We start from the raw sequence: 21416 nt of genomic DNA, 5'->3' as shown, positions 1-21416 counted from the left end.
TTTCCTCCGGATGCTCTGGTTTCCTCCCACAGTCCAAAAATATATGTTGGTAGGTGGATTGATGATTCAAATGTGTCCGTAGGTGTGAGTGATTGAGTGAATGTGTGTGTGTGTCGCCCTGTGAAGGACCGGTGCCTCCTCCAGGGTGTGTTCCTGCCTTGCACCCAGTGATTCCACGTAGGCTCCAGACCCACTGGGACCCTGAACTGGATCAGCAGTTGCAGACAATGAATGAATGAATAATTTTGGAGCATTTCTATTGGTCCATTCATCATAAATTTTTCACACAATTCCTGTCCGATGTTTCTAATTGGACAGCAACGATACTGTAAAGCCATTTTAATGAATCGGAATGATTTTAATAAAACGACTTATATGCAGTAGGGATTTTCTAAGCCTAACAACTTGAGTATGAAACAAGATAATACGTCAAGACTCCAAGTAATACCCTCCAGAAAGCATTTGATTTGAAAGTAATATATTCAACAGCAAGAGAAATATGCTAAGCAGATTTTTTCACACAGCTCAAGGGATACTTGTCGACTAAAGAAGCTGCTGGCCTCAGAATAATGGACTGACCACCCAAGAGTCCACTTTCTGTTATAAAAATACATTTAAGAAATTGTATCTAATACAAAAATTTATTAGATATAGGTTCACATAATTATATACTACATATGGCAAATGGGTACAACCACACACCCCAACAAGATATAAATACAAGTGTGTGTGTTTGTGTCTGTGTGTGTGTTATAGACCCTGTACTCCTCCTGTAGCCTCCTGTGGGGCTCTGTATGAATAATGTATGGTGTGGAGGTGAGCGAGAGTTTCTCTCTCTCTCTCTCTCTCTCTCTCTCTCTCACACACACACACACACATACTTACATACACACTGCATTTTCCTCCCTTCATCCATTCTTCCCTCCTTCCAATTAAAAAGCATCTTGAACGCACAGCAGGGAGCTGTGAAAATTTTTCCTTCCAGTGGCAAACCTGCTTCTTCTCTCTCTCTCGCTCTCAATAAAATCATTTCTGTTCAACATTCTTCTTCCTTTCTCCACGCCTATTCCATGTGCTTCTACTGATACTCTCTCTTTCTCCTCTGTCTCTCTCTCTCTCTCATGTGTGTGTGTGTGTGTGTGTGTGTGTGTGGGGGGGGGGGTGTATAAACACATTATCTTGTCCTGTTTTGTCCTGAATTGTTCTTTAAAGTCTCTCTCTCTCTCTCTCTCTCTCTCTCTCTCTCTCTCCCTATCCTTCCCTTTCTGTTCCTCTCTCTGCTTTCTTTTAATCCCTTCCTTTCTGTTTCTCTCTCTCTCTCTCTCTCTCTCTCTCTCTCTCTCTCTCTCTCTCTCTCGGGAACCTGATGCTATTTCTACCTCTGTGTGATTAATGTGTAGATACTGTTTCCTGCTGCATTCTCCTCAGTGCATCTCCAAACCTGTGTGCTTTTCTCTCTCTGGTTTCTCTCTCTCCCCCTTTCTTCACCGCTTTTATTAATTGTGTCCTTTCACAGCCACAATTGCTTTAATTAGAAACAGCTTCTTTTAAAAAAATCTATATTAATAGTTTTATTTATTTTTCATTATATTTCATTCATAAACATCTGGCAGATTGCAGCTAGGATTCATGAGTACGTTTGTTGTCATACTGCTCTAACATTAACGTAATTGTAAAAGACTGCCTGGTGTTAAAAGGCCTACAATAACGTGGTTTAAGAAATGCAACATGCAGCAACAGATGCAACAGATCAAAATCAATTATAAATTTTTTTTTTTGACAGATGTCTTTATTAATTTGTTGGAATATCGTTTATTCCATAGTAACACGTATACATATTCAATATGTTTTTCACTAGGCAAGTGCTAGGGTGGTCCAAACATGGCAGGTACAAACAGACAGATGTCTAGTATTAACGTTACTACTGTGGGATATAGGTGAGAATTGGTTGAAAGCAAGATGGGCATCGCCTCTCTAAATATTCAAGTCTACTCAGCTGAAATATAGATTATATAAGTTTATATTTTTTAATCGACTATCTCCATGCTACGAGGGAGCAGCAGAGTAGAGATAACAGTCAACTATCTGTCTGTGCTCTTAACGTTTGTCTCTTTCAAACAACCTGCTACACAAGAACAAGCACTAGAAACAAAAACAGCCATAATTTTAACAGTTTACAGAACGGGACACAATTGGTGAATCTCTGTCCTTGTTTTAATCACAATAGAGAATCAAACAGAAATGAAGTTGGGCTTGGTTTTGTAAAAAAATGGCAGCAGAGAGACACTTCAGAGCCAAGCACTGGATAAACTGAGTGAATCTTGGACTCCTGTGACTCCTTTTCCATCCATCCATCCATTATCTGTAAACACTTATCCAATTCAGGGTCACGGTGGGTCCAGAGCCTACCTGGAATCATTGGGCACAAGGTGGGAATACACCCTGGAGGGGGCGCCAGTCCTTCACAGGGCAACAAACACACACACACACGTTCACACGTTCACTCACACCTACGGACACTTTTGAGTCACCAATCCACCTACCAACGTGTGTTTTTGGACTGTGGGAGGAAACCAGAGCACCCGGAGGAAACCCACGCAGACACAGGGAGAACACACCAACTCCTCACAGACAGTCACCCGGAGTGCGAATCAAACCCACAACCTCCAGGTCCTGGAGCTGTGAGACTGCGACACCACCTGCTGCACCACCGTGCCGCCCCTGTGACTCCTTTTATATCCTTGAAATGAACAATATTTTAGAGCTATGTGTTTATTTACACTGCACAAATTAACACTATGGGGAGTCGATTTGAAGAGAATCGATTCTTTGACTCAGGATGTGTTTTGCTCAGTTCTACTTATTTATCCCTGGCACCTCAACAGCCTCTGAGTGCCTCTTCTCTACAGAAGGCAATCTGCAGATGGAGCAAGGTGTGAGTGAGGGTAGGTGTAATGGGTGGGAGAGTTCATTTGTGTTACCAGCACAACCACAGACCCTCAGCATAGCACAGTTCTACCTCCAAGCCTTAAGTGTTTGTAAATATAAGATGTTTAAATTTCACACAATTTCATTTACAGAAAGGTTCTTTGATATTATGATAAATGCAAAAAAAAAAATCCCTTGATGCTTTGACTGACAAAAGCACAAATAACTTGGTATCGCCCGCTATCTACATAAGGTTCGGCACAAAATCAGAATAACTATTTTAATTTTGTTTTCAGACATACTGTCTTGGTTGTTTTATTCCAGATTGTGTCAGTCCCCTTTAATGATCGTTTACCTCTGCGTCTGAGTTATGTCATGTATATTTTCTTTTTGTGTTTGTACGGCACATACGGAGCAGGTGAATATCCAGGTTCAGAATAAAGAGAAGGAATGAGATGCTGCATGAGACTGATCAGTGGGAATGAGCAGACACAAGTAATCAGCTCAGAATCACGTAAAACAAAGAGAGAGGCTTTAAATAAAGTCAGATGTCTTTGACAGAATGAGAGAAACTAGGCAAGCCTAGTTTAGCGAGACCACCATTAGCCATATAGCCATTGTCACAGAGGTGTGTCTGGCATTTCAAAAACAGGAAAGACCAAAATACCAGTCAGACTCAACGAGCGCACAGAATCATGAAAACCGAGCGAAAACTATGGAGTCAAAAAAGGGTCAAAATGATTTTGTGTTTGTAAAACAATACTCACAAATGTAACAGATTTTGTAACTGCGTTTGAGCAACTACACACACGTAAAACTAAAATCCACAAATGTATTGGAATGCACAAATTAAAAAAAACAAAAACAATAATAATAATTTAAATTCATAAATATGAAAAAAAGATTTGCATTTGTAAATCAAATGTGTGAATCAGTACCTTCTCAAACGGCGTAAAATGTGCAAGAGCAAACCTTTTTAAAGTTCCAAATGTGACAGTAAGAGTTTTTGAATGAGGTGGAAATAATCCACACATTCGCATCAGTTAGGCGCGATGCCATGTGCATTGGTTAGAGCCGCTGCTTTGGTTACATTTCTCCGCTGTCTGTAGAAACCCGGCACTTACAAAGTCCGTTACATTTGTGAATATTGTTTTACAAACTCAAAATATTTTTGACCCTTTTTTGACTCCATATAGTAGCGCCACCTTAAGTTGTCTCTGTGAAATACGGCTGAACTAACGGTTCTTACTCACGCATGCGCTTTTCAACATTAGGTGTCAGTCACTCAGTAAGAGAAAATGCCTCTTCTAGACCGGCCCAGTAGGCAGTCCGGCCAAAGAGTGAGATGGGAAGGGGAGAGACAAAAAGTGAAAAGAAATGGGAGAAGTGTATGAAAGTGTGGTAGATGTGTGAGACAGATGTGTGTTGCTTGTAAGTACGAAAGTTTAAAAAGAATTGACATTTGTGAAAATCATTTAAAAGGGTACTTCACTCATGCTTTTAAAAAATATCCTCCTAAGTAGAAAGTACAAATCTGTAAGATGTAGATAAAGTCATTGTGAATGCTCTGTTCTAGAGAGGAACCAGAGATCTTAAGAATTTAATGCCTATAAAAGTTAACACATTACAAAGCTTTGATTATGCCAGATATTGATGATCATTACATGACTGAAAGATGCAGATGTACCTGATTGGTGGTCCATGTCTGTTTCTCTGTCCATTCTCTGTGGTTCCTGATGTACCACCACTGGATCTCCAGTGAATAGGAGGGTGACCCCACTCCTCGAAAAGAGCAGGCCATCTCCACATCCTGTCCACTCTGTGCTGTGATGTCATGAGGGACCTCTGTGAAGAGAGCTGAGGAAAGAGAGCGAGAGAGAAAACAGTAACTTTTTCAAATCCGTTAGCAAAAGAACATTTTCAAATTATTGTAACAAGTATGGATTTATTCACACTGAAATATTCACCCATAATTCAACCAAGATAAGCATTAAACCACTGACTGATGCTTGGGTAAAGGGTATAGTTGAAAATACATCTAGATTTATGTCTGGTTCCTATGACAACCATGGTAACGAATTCTCTACAGATTTCTACAGAACTTTCTTTACAATCAGCCATTTCACAGCAGAATCTCTTTAAAAGACTTGACTTCTGTTATAAAGACTGAAAAAGAACCATAACTGTGTTTACTGCTTCCAATAATAAAATAAAATTTAATCCTACAATATTTTGTAAAAGTGTTCTCCCTGTGTCTGCACGGGTTTCCTCCGGGTGCTCCGGTTTCCTCCTACAGTCCAAAAACACACGTTGGTAGGTGGATTGGCGACTCAAAAGTGTCCATAGGTGTGAGTGTGTGAGTGTGTTGCCCTGTGAAGGACTGGCGCCCCCTCCAGGGTGTATTTCCGCCTTGTGTCCAATGATTCCAGGTAGGCTCTGGACCCACCGTGACCCTGAACTGGATAAGGATTACAGATAATGAATGAATGAATAAATATTTTGTAAAAGTTTTACTAAAACCGTACAGGTCAGTTTAGGCTATTCTCATCTCTGGTACCACGCTGGTGGAACGAGCTTCCAAGCACTATCAGAGCAACAGAAACCCTCTCTGCATTCAAGAAATCATTGAAAACCCAGCTCTTCCGAGAGTATCTTTTGCACTGAATGTCTTTCTTTAATGCACTTATTACTTCCTGGCATATTGCACTTAATGTAAGGTATTTTGTATAAATTGTGCTGTAGTTCGAATGTTAGATCCTCTTTTGTAAGTCGCTTTGGATAAAAGCGTCTGCCAAATGCATAAATGTAAATGTAAATGTAAAACAAGACTCTGTGATGTTGTGATACAGGAAATGTATTTTTGTTATTGCATGTCAGGAAACATTAAATTATTAATAATTATGTGAGTAATACCTTCATTGTCTGTGATTGAAGCAGTCGAACAATTCACTGACTGCTCAGAAGCTTCATTTACATGTTGCACCCTTCTGAAATAGCAGCATAAGCATAAAGTGCAGTCTTCTAATTCCCTTAAAGTCTTTCTCAGCACAAAACTCAAACCCTGATCTAGTTGATTGTGGTTACCAAAAAAATAGAAAAAAGAAAACCCTATAACAGTCAAACTGATCTCCAGACAGACTGTATATGAGAGGCACTGTAACCCATTCCATTACAAAGGAAATGCTCAGACACCTTACGCACTCCCCATAGCCAATGGGCAACTTTGCACACTTCAAAGCAAGGGATTCAACGCCGTATGGCTCCCCTCACACCTCAATTTCAACTTGTCTAAATGGGACAGGGCCCGTGTCTAATGACCTGCCCCTATCAAGAGGAGACCTTTTTGGAGGATTTGGTACTGCAGGGGGCCTATGAACTGAGGATACATCTGCCATCGCAGGGTATCTGAAATAACTGGGATAGACAAGGATGATGTAGCAATGGCATTCAAAATATCAGAGATAGTACGGAATAGTGGTTGTTCTATCTGTTTCATAAAATTAAATATTTGTAGCTTTTTTATTTAGTGGGTAACACAACAATACAAAAAGAATGTAGGAGAAATATGTATAATAATCATTAATAAAATAATTATTCACTGATTGTCTGTAACCTCTTTTACAGAGTCAAAGAAACACTGGGCACAAGGCAGGAACACACCTTGGAGGGGCCCCAGTCCTTCGCAGGGCGACACACATTCACACATTCACTCACACACTCACACCTATGGACACTTTTGAGTCGCCAATCCACCTACCAACATGTGTTTTTTGGACTGTGGGAGGAAACCAGAGCACCCAGAGGAAACCCATGCGGACACAGGGAGAATACACCAACTCCTCACAGACAGTCACCAGCAGAGGGACTTGACTCCACAAAAAAAATTAATAGTAAGAAAATAAGAAATGTTAAAAACCATCAATGCACCGAATGCTGTTTCAGTTTCACTCTCACAAACACCCCATGGAAATGTTTATAAATATTGATTTCGCAATCACTGTATTGGTTTATTGGTACCGTGAACACAGCCCTAACTGTAGTTGTAAACTGTGTTCACTAATTTGCACGTCCTGTGTAAATAAAGCAGTCTACTAAAACAATACCTCCTCCTAAAAAGCAGACAATAAGTGAAAACTAGCATTGACTACTTAGCTTAATCTCATTTTCTATTGCCTCCCAGTTCCCTTCAATCTTTATTTGCGACGTATTTGGGTAAAATATCCTTTTAAAGTCCCACAGCAAACAGCTGATGTCTTAAAGACTCTGTGACTAAATTCTCCATCTCACACATATGCGCCGGTGTGTGGAGAGTCCACTGAGGAACTGTGTGGCTAATACCAGCTCTGATAGCTCACAGTGTTGAACTAGCCCCGTGTGGAATGAAGACATTAGTCTAGCTGATCCCAACCCATATGGCTATTAACTCTACCCCAATCCTCTTAACTGCTCCCCTCTGAACACTTTTAATTTCCCCGTAATCCCATTCAAACGAGCTTGGCCACAGTGGGGGCTGCTGCCGGACTCTCGGGGCACCGGAACCTCCAGTCCAGACAAAGAGTTGATGAGAGGCATCCAGTTTCTCTCAGACCAAAGCCTGAAGATAATGGCTTTACAGATGAAGAGGAACACGAGTTGAGCTTTACATAAGAGTGCAAGAGAAATATTCCTGAGGAGTAACTGTGAAACATATAAGGCACAGAAAACCGCTCCAAAATTTGTTTTAAAATGTTTTTAGGAATTGTTATTTTTAACATGTTCTAAAAGAACATGGCTTTTTTTGTTTGTTTGTTTGTTTTTAGGGAGGCACTAGGTAGTGTCACTATCACACAGCTCCAGGGTCCTGGGGTTGTGGGTTTAAGCCCCACTCTGCCACCCCATTCAGCACGTGTTTCCACCTTGCGGCCAGTGATTCTGGGTAGGCTTCGGACCCACCACGACCCTGAACTGGATAAGCATTTACAGACAATGAATGAATGAATGAATACGTTTAAGTCTATATTTTCAGGCTCTGATAAAAAGCCTTGTGTCCTTTATTAGGTGTGATCACATGAAATGTTTCAGGAAATATAATAAACGTCACAAAAGCTTTGCAAAGAGGATATTATCCTGAAGTCTTATAATAAGGATGTGTGTATATCTTGTGCACACAGGAAAGACTGCATCACCATTACTGAAATATCAGTGATGCATTTTTTTGTAGGCTAAAAACTACGCTTCTCTGGTTTTGACAAATTCACTTGAGATGAAGAGCAAAATTACATTGTAGTCCATGAAAGGACCAGTTCATTATATCATGCAGACGTGGCCATGTTTAAAATTAAGTAGCACAGAATCTCGGATTCACGTGTCACTGTTTCATAACGTGAATAAGAAACATCGGAGGAAAAAGACATATTTCCCCTTTAATTCACTCAAAACCCTTCAGTAAAGCAGATAACCTCAGAATTTTCAATGCGATAATTGTGTCTCATTTTCATATTACAGCTTTCTGCTGTATCAGTATTAAAGTCATACTGTGACTATGATTAACAAACTATAAACCCAGCCACCCCAGAAGACTGGGGGGTTTTTAAAAGTGTAAATAAGTGGGAGGTTTTCTCACCGAGCCTCTTTGACAAAACAAAGCTCTGTTGCAGCTTGGAAAGGCCACGCACTCACGCTGACTATAAACTAGCCTTGGTCAGCAGGACCACTCCACCACTGAGAGAGCTGCAGGAAAAAGTGTACATCCATTAAATTACAGCAGCCAGCCGGCAACCCAAATGAAGCCTCCTAAATTTGCAACAAATAAATTAATTAGCAGTGGCATTAAATATGAAGGGGTGGCACGGTGGTGCAGCAGGTAGTGTCGCAGTCACACAGCTCCAGGGACCTAGAGATTGTGGGTTCAAGTCACGCTCTAAATGATTGTCTGTGAGGAGTGTGGTGTGTTCTCCCTGTGTCCGCATGGGTTTCCTCCGGGTGACTGTCTGTGAGGAGTGTGGTGTGTTCTCCCTGTGTCTGTGTGGGTTTCCTCCGGGTGACTGTCTGTGAGGAGTTGGTGTGTTCTCCGTGTCTGTGTGTGTTTCCTCCGAGTGACTGTCTGTGAGGAGTTGGTGTGTTTTCCCTGTGTCTGTGTGGGTTTCCTCCGGGTGACTGTCTGTGAGGAGTTGGTGTGTTCTCCCTGTGTCTGCGTGCGTTTCCTCCGGGTGACTGTCTGTGAGGAGTTGGTGTGTTCTCCCTGTGTCTGCGTGGGTTTCCTCCGGGTGACTGTCTGTGAGGAGTGTGGTGTGTTCTCCCTGTGTCTGTGTGCGTTTCCTCCGGGTGACTGTCTGTGAGGAGTGTGGTGTGTTCTCCCAGTGTCTGCGTGGGTTTCCTCTGGATGCTCCGGTTTCTTCCCCTGATCCAAAAAACCACACGTTGATAGGTGGATTGGCGACTCATAAAGTGTCCATGGGTGTGAGTGTGTGTCACACTGTGAAGAACTGGCGCCCCCTCCAGGGTGTGTTCCTGCTTATTTAGATTTTTGTTATTTTCCAATTTCTGTCATAAACAGAAAACACTAGCTGCCTTTTACATTATGTGATTTTACAATGGAAAGTCTTTAGGGTTTTTTCTTTCTCTTGTAAAGTAACCATTCTGGAGATACAAGGTTTTGTTCAAAAGAAACTATATTCTGCAGTTTATGTTACAATCCCAAAAGCACCTCGACTCCATTTTCCACAATAATCACCTCTTTGAATTTGCCAGTAATATCCACTCCCAAAGAGGCACGAGTGAATTTAATTATCATTCAACTTCAGCACCTTCGAAATTCCGCAGAAATAAATTAATCAACAGTGCCATTAAATTGAGTCATTAAAAAGCAGCGAGGGCCTGCAGAATTGGGACAAAAAGTCATTCCACTTCTTCAGACTTCAAAAAGATGTTGTAAATGACATTAAAATACTTAAATTATTCTGACTTAATTTTCCACAGTAATCACCTTTTGAATTGTTCAGTAACCTGCACTGGCAAAAATGAAAGAAGAGGTTTAATAATTCATCATTCATTATCAGAGATGTGGAAAGTGTGGGCCAATGTCAATATTTAACGTTTTGATGTGCACACTGCGCTGTCCGAAATTTTGACTTAATTTAGAGCCAAAATGATCTTTAAGCAGAAAGTCCTTAAGGAAGAACTCATCACCTAATTCTAATAAATCTTTACACCTCAGTACATACTGTGTCCACTCTGCCTTCATTATCAGGTGGTTGGCTTTTCACTTTTGAAACCACAGGGAAGGTTTTCACACCTGTGATGATCCGTGATGTTTTGTAAACTACAGATGAAGTCCTTTCATTTCTACACAGCCTTTTTTCGTCTATAAAAGGAAGTCAAGGCCAGAGGATTGTGCAAGTCAGAATCTATTCACTGTTCTATTCTCCTGCCTGTATACATGACAACTCTGACTGCAATAGCTTTTTAAATCTGTAAACACTCTGTATTTTTGATAAGGAGAGGTATAATAAATACAGCCATTCCTGAGACTCCGAGTGTGAGGCAGTGTATGAATGAATTGGGTGTTATACTTTTTATTTGCCAAACTTCAAATCCTGCAGCATATTGATTTGATATAATTTTTTTTCATGATTTTTTTTTTTTTCATGATTTACAGCATAATATCAAAGCCATGTTTCTAAGATTAAATGGTTTGTTTAAATAAACCTGTAACTCTGAAAATGAACAGGAATCCAAAAGCAATTCATTCATTGTCTGTAAGCGCTTATCCATTTCAGGGTCACAGTGGGTCCGGAGCCTTGCCAGATTCACTGGGCGCAAGGCAGGAACACAGCCTGGAGGGGGCGCCAGTCCTTCGAAGGGCAACACACACACTCACACATTCAAACCTTTGAACACTTTTGAGTCGCCAATCCACCTACCAACGTGTGTTTTTGGACAGTGGGAGGAAACCGGAGCACCCGGAGGAAACCCACGCAGACACTGGGGTAACAACTCCTCACAGAGAGTGACCCAGAGCATCGCTCGAATCAACAACCCCAGGCCCCTGGAGCTGTGTGCTGCCCCCACCAGGAATCTATAAGAAGGTTAAAGAAATTAAATATAAAAAAAAAATCTAACAAAAAACTACATTCAATATATTTTGACCATTCCTACTAATGAGTAAGCAATCTCTCTCTCTCTTTACTGCACACCAATATCATTTGCAGCAGCAGAAAGAAGAGGAATGAGGTGTGGGGTGGAACTGGAACACTTCAGCAACGTCAGCTTCTCATTAAAAGCAGAAGCAGGATCTCTGAAAGGCTCCTTATTCCTCCTCCATCAAAGCTCTCAGTTTCACGGCTTCTCTCCGACAATGAGGCGCAGAAACCAGAGAGTGTAATTATTGGTGCCATATCTGCATATCATAATTGGGGGCCTCAAAGGGATTCAGTAAAGTGGTATGGAGAGAAGGGCCCGGAGACATCATTATCTCCCAGAGAAATGAAAGAGCAGATCAGATAAGAGCGACAGACGCCATCACAATCGCCACGATCAAGACGCTGGAAATCCGCTTTCAGTGAAAGAGCAATCGGCCTCTCCCATCAGCAGGACGTCTGATCTACAACACACCCCCCATGGCTGAGTTTAAGAGCCTGACAGAGAGAGGGAGATAGAGAGACAGAGAAGTGCGGAGAGAGAGAGAGGGAGAGAGCTAGAGAGGGCTCTCATCCCCTCCCTTTGATATGTGAATCACTGGTTTATTAAGATGAGATCAAAGCATGGCACAGGAGCCCTCGTAGCAAGGAGCCTCTGCATCCCACAAAAAAATACATAAAAAAAAAGGGATATCACCCGCCGAGAGCAAATGTTCCTCCATTCAGACACGATCACCGGCTTTCGAATCAGCCCATGGGCACCGACTTGAGCTGTAAACTATGGTGTTACATCAAGGTGCTGTTGCATCACAAATCTCTGACCTCAGAATGACACACATTTAGGGCTGTGGTGGGGCAACGTGGCTAAACCTCACTAAATCATCAACAGACTCTGGACAACGTCACATGCAGCACTTCTTCTAAAATGAAGGGTTTTTGAGGGTAGTTTGTGTACATTAGAATTTAGGATATTTCAATGGGGATTTGATGGCATTTTAATATTTAAATATGAGTGACTTCTGGTGCTTGATGTTGGATGATATTAAGGTCCTGATTGGAGCAGGTTCTAACACTCCAATGAAATGCCAGTGTGCTAAATTCAAAGTACCACTTTGCCATGTTTTTTTAAGAGTGTATCCACATGTCTATTAGGAACCCACAAGGTTGGGATGCAGCTAAAAATGTGGTCCTTCTATCACTTGGCTGTAGTCGGGACAGTTCTCTGAAGCTCTCCAGGGGGGATTCCTCAAGGAGAAAGTGGGCACAGGACCAGGAGTGTGAGTGTACGAGTGATCCTTAAACAAAGCTCATTTGGGCCTGAGCAAACAGAGGGACGCCAGACGCTGGCAGGTACGCCATCTGTCCGAGGAGAGCCCTTTGATTTCTACACAATAGAGCCGCAAGACACCGGCAGAAAGAGTGTGAACGAGAGAGAGAGAGAGGAAAATGGAGCAATCGACAAGTCAAACAATCTTTGGTGAGGAGGAGGGAGTGCGACTGACTGTTGCCAGAGAGATTTCAAGGGTCTGTCGACAGGTCTGTCTCATCTCCTGCTGAAAAAGCCTCTCAGGGAGAGCCTCTGTATCAGCAAAAAAAGGGTCCAGGATCAGTCCATATGAACATATGAATACCTCAATATACATCCCAGTGAGTACGTCTCTAAATTACAGATTTGTCCTCACATGCCAAAGAATATGTTCCATATACAACCAAAAAGGGCGTTTCAAACCTGTAGTTTGTTTGCTCCGAATCAGTTAAGTAGCTTGTTATTTTGGAGCATCTTCCCCTTGGTTTGGTTTGGTTTCACACATGGATATATCCAGTTGCACCAAAACATGTCACCGTAGACCATGTGAGGATCTTAGGAACCGCACCACGAGGCCTCTCCACGGTCTCAGTACGGTTGTTTTGGTCTGCATCCGAGGGCAATTACCTCTTTCACACCCGCCCAAACGAACCACAGCAAGGGTGAAAACAAACCAGTTTAATTTAAGCAGGCTCTGTTTACACCTGTCATATAAGGTTGTATAAAGGGTCAGCAAACATCGTAAACTTATTACTCAGTCCATCCTCTGAGGGCATCAGCGATGCATATGACCACATAACACACACTAAGAGTTGAACAGCCTTGACTAGGGTTGTAACAAAGCATAGTGGCACGAGGTGTGACAACAGTTTCGTTTCCTGAAACAAAGCAGCTCTGATTCTGATTTGAGCTCTGATTTGAATGATTATTACATTCTAAATACTTGGAATAAATTAAAATAGTTGGGGTTTTTTTGTAAAAGAACACTTTAAAGAAGAAATAAAAAGTGTTTTTTGATCCTAATATAATTTCACCATAAATGACTCTAGAGACATCAACAGTGATCCACATGTTGATTTATTTATAGAACTTTACCAGAAAATGTTGTGAGTGTTCCCAATATGTTTATTCTGATATTTATTCAAGTCTAAATAGAGGATCACGTGGTATTTCATAGTATGTTTTTTTTTTCATCATTCATTATCTGTAACCGCTTATCCAGTTCAGGGTCGCGGTGGGTCCAGAGCCTTCCTGGAATCATTGGGCGCAAGGCAGGCACGCTTTTTTTTGTTTCATGAATTACTTCCAATATACATTGCATGGTTTATGTTTGGGCTATGAAGACATTTTGGGCATTATTAGGTTCTAACAAGCAAAAAAAACCTTGAATAAGGCGTTAAATTAATGGTTAAATAAATGGTATTGCATGATAAATGTGCATTTTTTATTATAAAACATAAAATAAAAACTTCATACAATATTTAAAAAAAAATAAGGATTGCACATGGTTTGCTTGAGGCAGATTTCTCATGATCTGTCTTTATATTTAAACACATTACACCACATCAATGGAAAGATCACAGTTCCAGCTTTCATAAGACTTTAAGTTAAGTTAAATATATTTTGTTACAGTCTGTATAAAACCAAACTGTTCAAGGATTCTGGTGTTGTGTTTATTATGTTTTTAGGACAAAAATGATGAGTTATTTAAGTATCTGTTTTATTTTTGTGGTTTGACTTCAGGGTGTTAGGTGTTTAAAGTCTAAGGGCTAAGCTCAGTGACAATGTTTAAAATGTTTATTTTTTATTTAAATTTAAGAATTATTATTTTAAGTATGCTCCTTATATTTTGGGTTTATGGCAGGAAACTAAAGTTCAAACAAGAAATTAATCATCCATCCATTATCTGTAACCGCTTATCCAATTTAGGGTCGCGGGGGGTCCAGAGCCTACCTGGAATCATTGGGCACAAGGCGGGAAATACACCCTGGAGGGGACGCCAGTCCTTCACAGGGCAACACACACACACACATTCACTCACACCTACGGACACTTTCGAGTCGCCAACCCACCTGCAACGTGTGTTTTTGGACTGTGGGAGGAAACCGGAGCACCCGGAGGAAACCCACACAGACACGGGGAGAAAACACCAACTCCTCACAGACAGTCACCCGGAGCGGGAATCGAACTCACAACCTCCAGGTCCCTGGAGCTGTGTGACTGCGACACTACCTGCTGCACCACCCAAGAAAGTTTACCAACAAGGTTTAATATGCTGGAGCTAGTGTAAAATGTATTTTTCATCGCAGGGGACGTCATACAATACGTCATTGTTTGCATTGTTCATACACTTAAGAAATAAAATAAAATGTTGTCGTTCGTGAACAGTGCATCGTTATGCGCCTAGTCCTGAAAGCTACATAGCACCACTATGATCAACTTATTACACCTAGTGACTTATACGTGAATTTTTTTTTATGTATGTGCATTCATCAGAATGATGCCAGTAGCACCACCTTGTGGAGATTCTTTAGCCTGATAAACACGGCTAATGAACACCACCGCAACATTACTTTTTGATCTCGAATATAACACAATTTGGTTAATTGATCATTTATTGTTTAATTTTTAACAAATAACAATAATTTTCCTTCATAACTTACAAGAGGAATAATGAATTTAAAACAACAGTATTTTTCAGTTTTTGTTGACATCTGCATCCTCTATGGGTTTTAAAAAAATGTGTTTTAAAATCTGAAGGCTGTGGGTGAGCATTACTATATTAAACTGTTATTGCAAGCAACTGTACACAGAGGAAGCGCAACGCTTGAAGGGAAATATCGCCAATCTTCTCTCTCCACTGCCACCAACACTCAGTTTTACACACTGGAGCTTGACACAGTCAAGTGCTACTGTTGCCCCTGGAAACAGGAAGAGGGCCCTGATATGGAGACACTTTTTTAGAACAGGATTGCAGACTGATGGGAGAGGAGTAAGCAATGACATGGAATAAGTGCACACAGTTAGGCATTTTCCTTATTCACCACATGACCACCAAGTTTCTCCAGGCATCACAGAGCTACTGCATAAATGTAAAGCACATATAAAAACCCCAAACAAAGAGAATCTGTGTCAGTAGGGGGAAATGAAAACTGACACTCATTTGCATGGGATTGGACATGTACATGCCATAAGGCTGGATGAATATCACACAGCCATTGGAGGAGATGGGAAAGCATTATCTAGGGCACTGCTTTTCAAACTAGGGTCCAAATCCCCCACAGGTCCCTCATGGCAATGACAGAGAGAGCCTACAGCAAAATGTAATTTTAAATATTCTATACCCCAAGACTCTTCCTATATTTTGAATGTAATCGTTCCAAGCAACATATGGACACAAGTGAAACTGAGCCTGTGAAAACTGTGAATGTCACACTGCACTGAAGGAATTTGCATAGAAATATACAACAATAAACAAAACATAACTTTTTTTCTGTATTTTGTCCTGATTTTCAGTGGAATGATCTGCTAATGCCCCAGAATTTCTGTTCCATTTTGGCCAAAATATTATTTTGGGGCCTCACTAGAGTCTAGTTTAGAAGACCTGGCTGTGGAACGTCTGAATCAAGGCTAGAAGAGGTGTGGTACGATGGGTACATCTGGAGTTTAGAAGAAGCGTTGAGGCAGAATAATTTGGGCTAAATGAGCTAGGACATAAAGAGAACACCGATTGCATTTCTTGATGCAGATGCAATGTTAAGTGACAAGGGTCATATGGCTATATTTATAAAAATAGCATGTGTATCTCATGCAGTGCCATCTGAGGGCTTGAAGTTCACTAACATTCAACAGTGGTTTCCGGTCTTGCCCTACATTCACAATCCACTTCCTGAGATTTCCTTCTCACAATGTTATGTACTGTAGACTGTGAAAGACCTACGTTATTTGGAATCTTGAGTTGAGGAATGTTCTGGAAATATTCTTTTTTGAACATTTCGAAGATATTTTCACAAAATTTGATGTGAACCACCCCATCTTTCTTTGAAAAAAACAGATTTATTGGTGGATGCCCTTTAATTTAATTCTTATATAAAACGTATAACTGTAATGTTACTTAATTACGGTGGAATGTTTAAAAGCAGTGTAATTGAATGATTTTGATAAAACTTTACTCTTGCATTACTTCTGTCCCATGTTATTTTACATAAAAGCACTTCTGGAAACAGGCTTGGAATTGTGAGCTGGCTGAAATAGGCCTGAATTGAGACTTCAAAAGACAGCGGTGGTCCAGTAAGTACAGAGCCTAGGCAAGGTGTATAAGAATAAATTGGGCTGAATCTAGTCTAGAAGACCTGGCTGTAGTAAAGCCTGGATTTGGGCTGTGGTGTTGGTGGGAGGACAGGAAGAGACACACACCACAGCGAAAATGATGAATGTGATGCTGCTCTCTCACATTATCCTGTTATTGTATCCATGGTGAATCTGCTGACATGAATCATAGCAGCATGTGTGCCACCTCATGAGTGTCAGAGTTATGCATTGCAGGTGGCAGCTCAAATGAACAACACATTTCAATTGATCTGGAGGCACAGGCTCGTCGCCAGGCCTGTAACGTAAAAGAAAAGCAGGGAAAAGGAGGGAGAAAAGAGCGAGAGAGAGATGAGTGGGAGGTTGGAAGAGAGGTGAAATGGGGAACGACAAAGACATCTTAAAGAAGATGAGGGAGGGAGACGGAAATAGACAATGAAAGAACTGAAAGCAGAAGAATATATGTACAACACTGAGGAGAGTGAAAGTGAGAGAGAGAGAGAGAGAGAGAGAGAGAGAAAGCAAAAAAGGAGAGAGAGAGGCATGAAAACAGCAAACAAAATATAAAAGAAGAATTAAATTAAGCAGAACAACATCTTGCAATGGAAAAGAAAATGGAGAAAACATGACTTAATTACACATTTCTCACACAGTGGCGCCAAATTACAGTCGTGTGTGTGTTAATGGTCTGTCATTTTAATAAACTGTAATACATACACAGTAATACAGTTAGGACATAACACAACACATTATTTTCATATATTTCATGCATACTATGTTAATAGATGACAGAGGATGCTGTAGAGAGATTAACCTCAATAAATTCAAAACACACACAGACATGCAAAATAATATTTTGTGCTCAGGTGAACAGCAATCCATTTTCAGGAGGTGGAACTCATTTTCACACCCATTTTCACTCTTCTTTAATGTGTCCAAGTGAGAACTGCTCTATAGAGGACATTAACAATAAAAAATCATAGGGCGCATTTAATATTTAAATACTATAAGCAAGAAATTTGGTAAAGCAACGGCAACATGGCTAGGTATTTTTCTTTGATCCTTTTATCTGTTGGCAAGCATCAAATGTATGAGATGTCTGTTTATGAGATAAATTACAGAAAATCTATTGTAATTACAACACATCTTCGCCAGTTTGTTAGAAAATGTATTATTGTTTGAATGGGGACATTTACAAAAGTGGTCTTGCTTTAAAAAAAAATTAAAAATCAGTAGGGAGAGGCCTAAAATATGTTGAAGACACCCTGTAAGTCGACTACCACTCAGAAAAAAAAATCTAACAACAAAGCCACACACTCTGAGAGTGTGCGCTGTTTCAGAGCAGATTTGTTAGGGATTTCTTGAATGAATCATATTCATTTTCTCGCTTTAATATGAAATTTAGCATCAGATACCAATATATAGTATCAGATCAGTGCCATCTCTAACAGATAGATTTTATTTCTGTGGAGTAGGTCATAGCTAAGATAGCCCTCTATATATCGGCCCTTGTGTCCACGCCAGGAAGGACCACACAGACGTGGCTAAACGGCTAAAACACCATAATAGATGACCTTTGATAGTTTAATGTGGTGCAAGTAAAAATGCCAGCTTTTTAAGACCTCTTTCAGTATTTATGGGCACTGTAAACGCTGTTTTAACAAAATGTTTTAGAATTACAGCCGACTATTCAGGACTCTTCACATTTAGTCTCGTGGCTATATATAATACATTCACACAAGGTTGTGTTCAATGATGTTTCAATGGCAACAACTTTATAATTCATTAGAAACATTTATTCACGCTCTTCACTGAGTTTTTGGCTGAGCATTATTCAAGCAGGATGTTTAAATTACAGCAGCATAGACATTTAAACCCTGGACACATTCACCAACGTCACAAATCACAGCTTTACACTGATCTGTGGAAGTGCTCCAGTGATCATTCAACATGAGTCATTTTTCAAAGGAATAAGGTCTCTGCTGTCTGTCAGTGGGTGAGTGCCACTGGTGCTAATTCATAACGACAACATACAGCTCCTGCCAATGTGTAAAATGCATCACCAAATACATTCATAACGCAGGCATCACACTTTAAACACCACTAGATTTTTGGTGAACCACATTTTCAAAGCAAAAGTGGTAACGGATGTCTGATGTCACTCTCGAAGTTGAAAAGGACTGCAGCCCTTTAGATTTAACATATTGACACTGCCCTTTTTTCAGACAAGAACTGAACTTCATATTATAGCACTTCTTTCCAATTTCATATTATGTACATCATTAAAGTCAGTGTGAAAGGTATGTCTTAGAAGCATTTTCTTATCCGTTGGGAACTATTTGGGATTGATACAGAGCAGTGGAGGGGAAGGTGCAACCAATATTATTGGTTAATTTTTCCCCCTCCCACTGGTGTATTGTGATGTCATCAAAAATCAGAAGATGGTTTAGAGATAGTGGAAAATATAATTACGTGTTTTTTTACTAAAAACATAAACAATATGGTAATTTTTACTTTACGAATATATTTTATGACAAATATAATCAAGTCTGGGGTTGAGAAACCCTGCCACAAATCATTGCAAAAATTTAGAGTCCTACAGCTGCTGTAAAAATACAGAAAAAAAAGGTGAAAACTGGTAACAAAAAAACTGCATTATCAGATCACGTTATTACAAACAGGCAGAGAAAAATACTCAAGGAAAGGTGAGAGAGACTCAGGCACTGTTGTGACTGTGGAAGCACTGGCATGCTCCTTCTGTCAAATAAAATCAGATATGAGAAGAAGAATGATGCTGGAGGAGGAGGTAGCGGTGACTGCTATCTAATCTCTGCAGCGCTGTCTGCGAGAGAGGAGAATTTGGCACACACATGCAAATGGACAGCGGATAGAGAGCTAAAGGTTTCAGAGTGAAGGCTTGTTCAACAGTGACCAGCTTCTGACTTTTGATAATAACATTTTTGGGAGGTTTGTTGTTCAGCACTTAACTTCATCTCTGCTTGTTTTCATGGGAGAGCAGTTCCATAAACTAAACACAACATGCCCAAGAGTGTTTGGACGCTTGCTCATCCAACCATTCCTCTGAAATGAAGGCTATTAATAGGGAGTGTGTCCCCTACTGCTGCAGTAACAGCTTTTACTCTTCTGGGAATGCTTTACGCTAGACGCTTTTGTCAACATCTTTTAAAAAAAAACTCAATTACTACAATTAAATAATTTTTTAAAGCTTCAGGATTTGGAGAAAGTTGCCCCCATTTCATCTTGCTTTGGTCACTTTAATCAATTATACATTGGTGTCAATACGTCTACTTACTCGTTTAGAGTTAATGAAAAATGCAGCTGTAAGAGTTCTCACAGTTGGCGAGAAAATATATATCACTCCAGTTTCAAAGTTCTTTTGATTTGATTTTAAGGCACTAATTGAAGGTACATTTTTTTAATACAGTGGAACCTCTACTTACGAACTTGATCCGTTCCGTGACCCGGTTCGTAAGTAGAAAAGTTTGTTTCTCGAGTCAATTTTCCCCATTTAAAATAATGGAAAAGCAATGAATGTGTTCCAGCCCCCACCCCGAAAGTCACCCTTTTTGCACTGATATATGTTTACAACACTCTCAAATTAGTAAAAAAAAATAAACCTAGCATTACTAAAACATAAAAAAGAAATACAGTGGTAACAGTAATAAAAAGAAATACTAATAATAAAAAGGTTACATATCACTACCTTGAAGACGTGACGACTGGCTGGAGGGGTAACACAGGCACTGGCTGTATGACGGGAGGTGGGGGGTGGGTGGAATAACGGAGAGTAGGCGGGTGAATGTGGGGAGACGAAGTGTAGATACGGCTTAACTTAGCACACATTTCGATGTCTGCTATTTACACTAATGCTCAATTGCTAAAGCTACAATTTGCTAATCTTAAAAGCTCACTCAAGTCTGGGCGCTGGGAGACTCGCCTATTGGGGTCAGGGGACATTTCCAGCCGCCGGCTCGGCGGAGGCTCAGGTTCGTTTCTAGAGTCGTGGTTTGTTGGTGGAGGCAAAAAATATTCAAATGCCCGGTTCGTATCTTGGAAAGTTCGTTAGTGTAGGCGTTCGTTAGTAGAGGTTCCACTGTATCACATAATTACAACCAGGACTCTGGCATCTTCCGATCCGCTGTTCTACCCCGTCCTAACTACTTACTAGATATTGCCATACTCCTGCCATTATCCAGTCCACAAGAGCACTAATGAAGTCAGGTACTGACATAGTTCTGAATGGTTAGTTCTGGACTAGAAAGTGCCAGATCACTCCAGATCACTCAAGTGATCCTGCATCGCTTAGATTAGCATAGAATGTGCATTTCCTGCTAATCTCCATTGAAATAATGTCAACGATCTGTGCACAACTGAACGTCACCAGGCAACATATGAGTTTACTACTTTGTGATAGCGGGAATTTAACAAAGTGTCTGTGCTCTCCTCGTTTCCTCATCGCACACCCACACATCGACAGTGCCAAATGACACACAGCACAGGAGAGAGTGAGAAAGAGAGAGAGAGAAAAAAAAGCAAGAGAGGGTTGAGAAAGAGAGTTTAGAGTGAGAGAAATGAGAGAGAATTGTCTCCATCTCTCTTGTGCTATCTACTGTATGAAGTAGTAAAGGCAAAGCACTTTGAAGTTACCCATGCCATATGGCCATGCTGAAATCTGTCCTTGCAGAAATCTATTTCCGGTGCATGCTGAGGGCAGAAACGAAGAACAAAGAACAGTT

At 40.6% G+C, this 21416-nt stretch overlaps 1 protein-coding gene across 1 annotated transcript in view; it reads right to left on the bottom strand.

Annotated features, from left to right (window-relative positions):
• LOC136696499 (V-set and transmembrane domain-containing protein 2-like protein) overlaps nt 1-21416 on the bottom strand; it is a 47644-nt gene that overhangs the window by 8451 nt on the left and 17777 nt on the right. The window contains exon 2 of the mRNA XM_066670949.1: nt 4616-4785. Within this exon, the coding sequence (XP_066527046.1) occupies nt 4616-4785 (170 nt within the window). The remainder of the gene's footprint in view (nt 1-4615; nt 4786-21416) is intronic.

This window comes from Hoplias malabaricus, chromosome 5 (assembly GCF_029633855.1).
Source record: "Hoplias malabaricus isolate fHopMal1 chromosome 5, fHopMal1.hap1, whole genome shotgun sequence".
NCBI classification, from domain to species: domain Eukaryota; kingdom Metazoa; phylum Chordata; class Actinopteri; order Characiformes; family Erythrinidae; genus Hoplias; species Hoplias malabaricus.
Note: the sequence above shows the minus strand (reverse complement) of the source record. Positions and strands in the feature narration are given on the sequence as shown.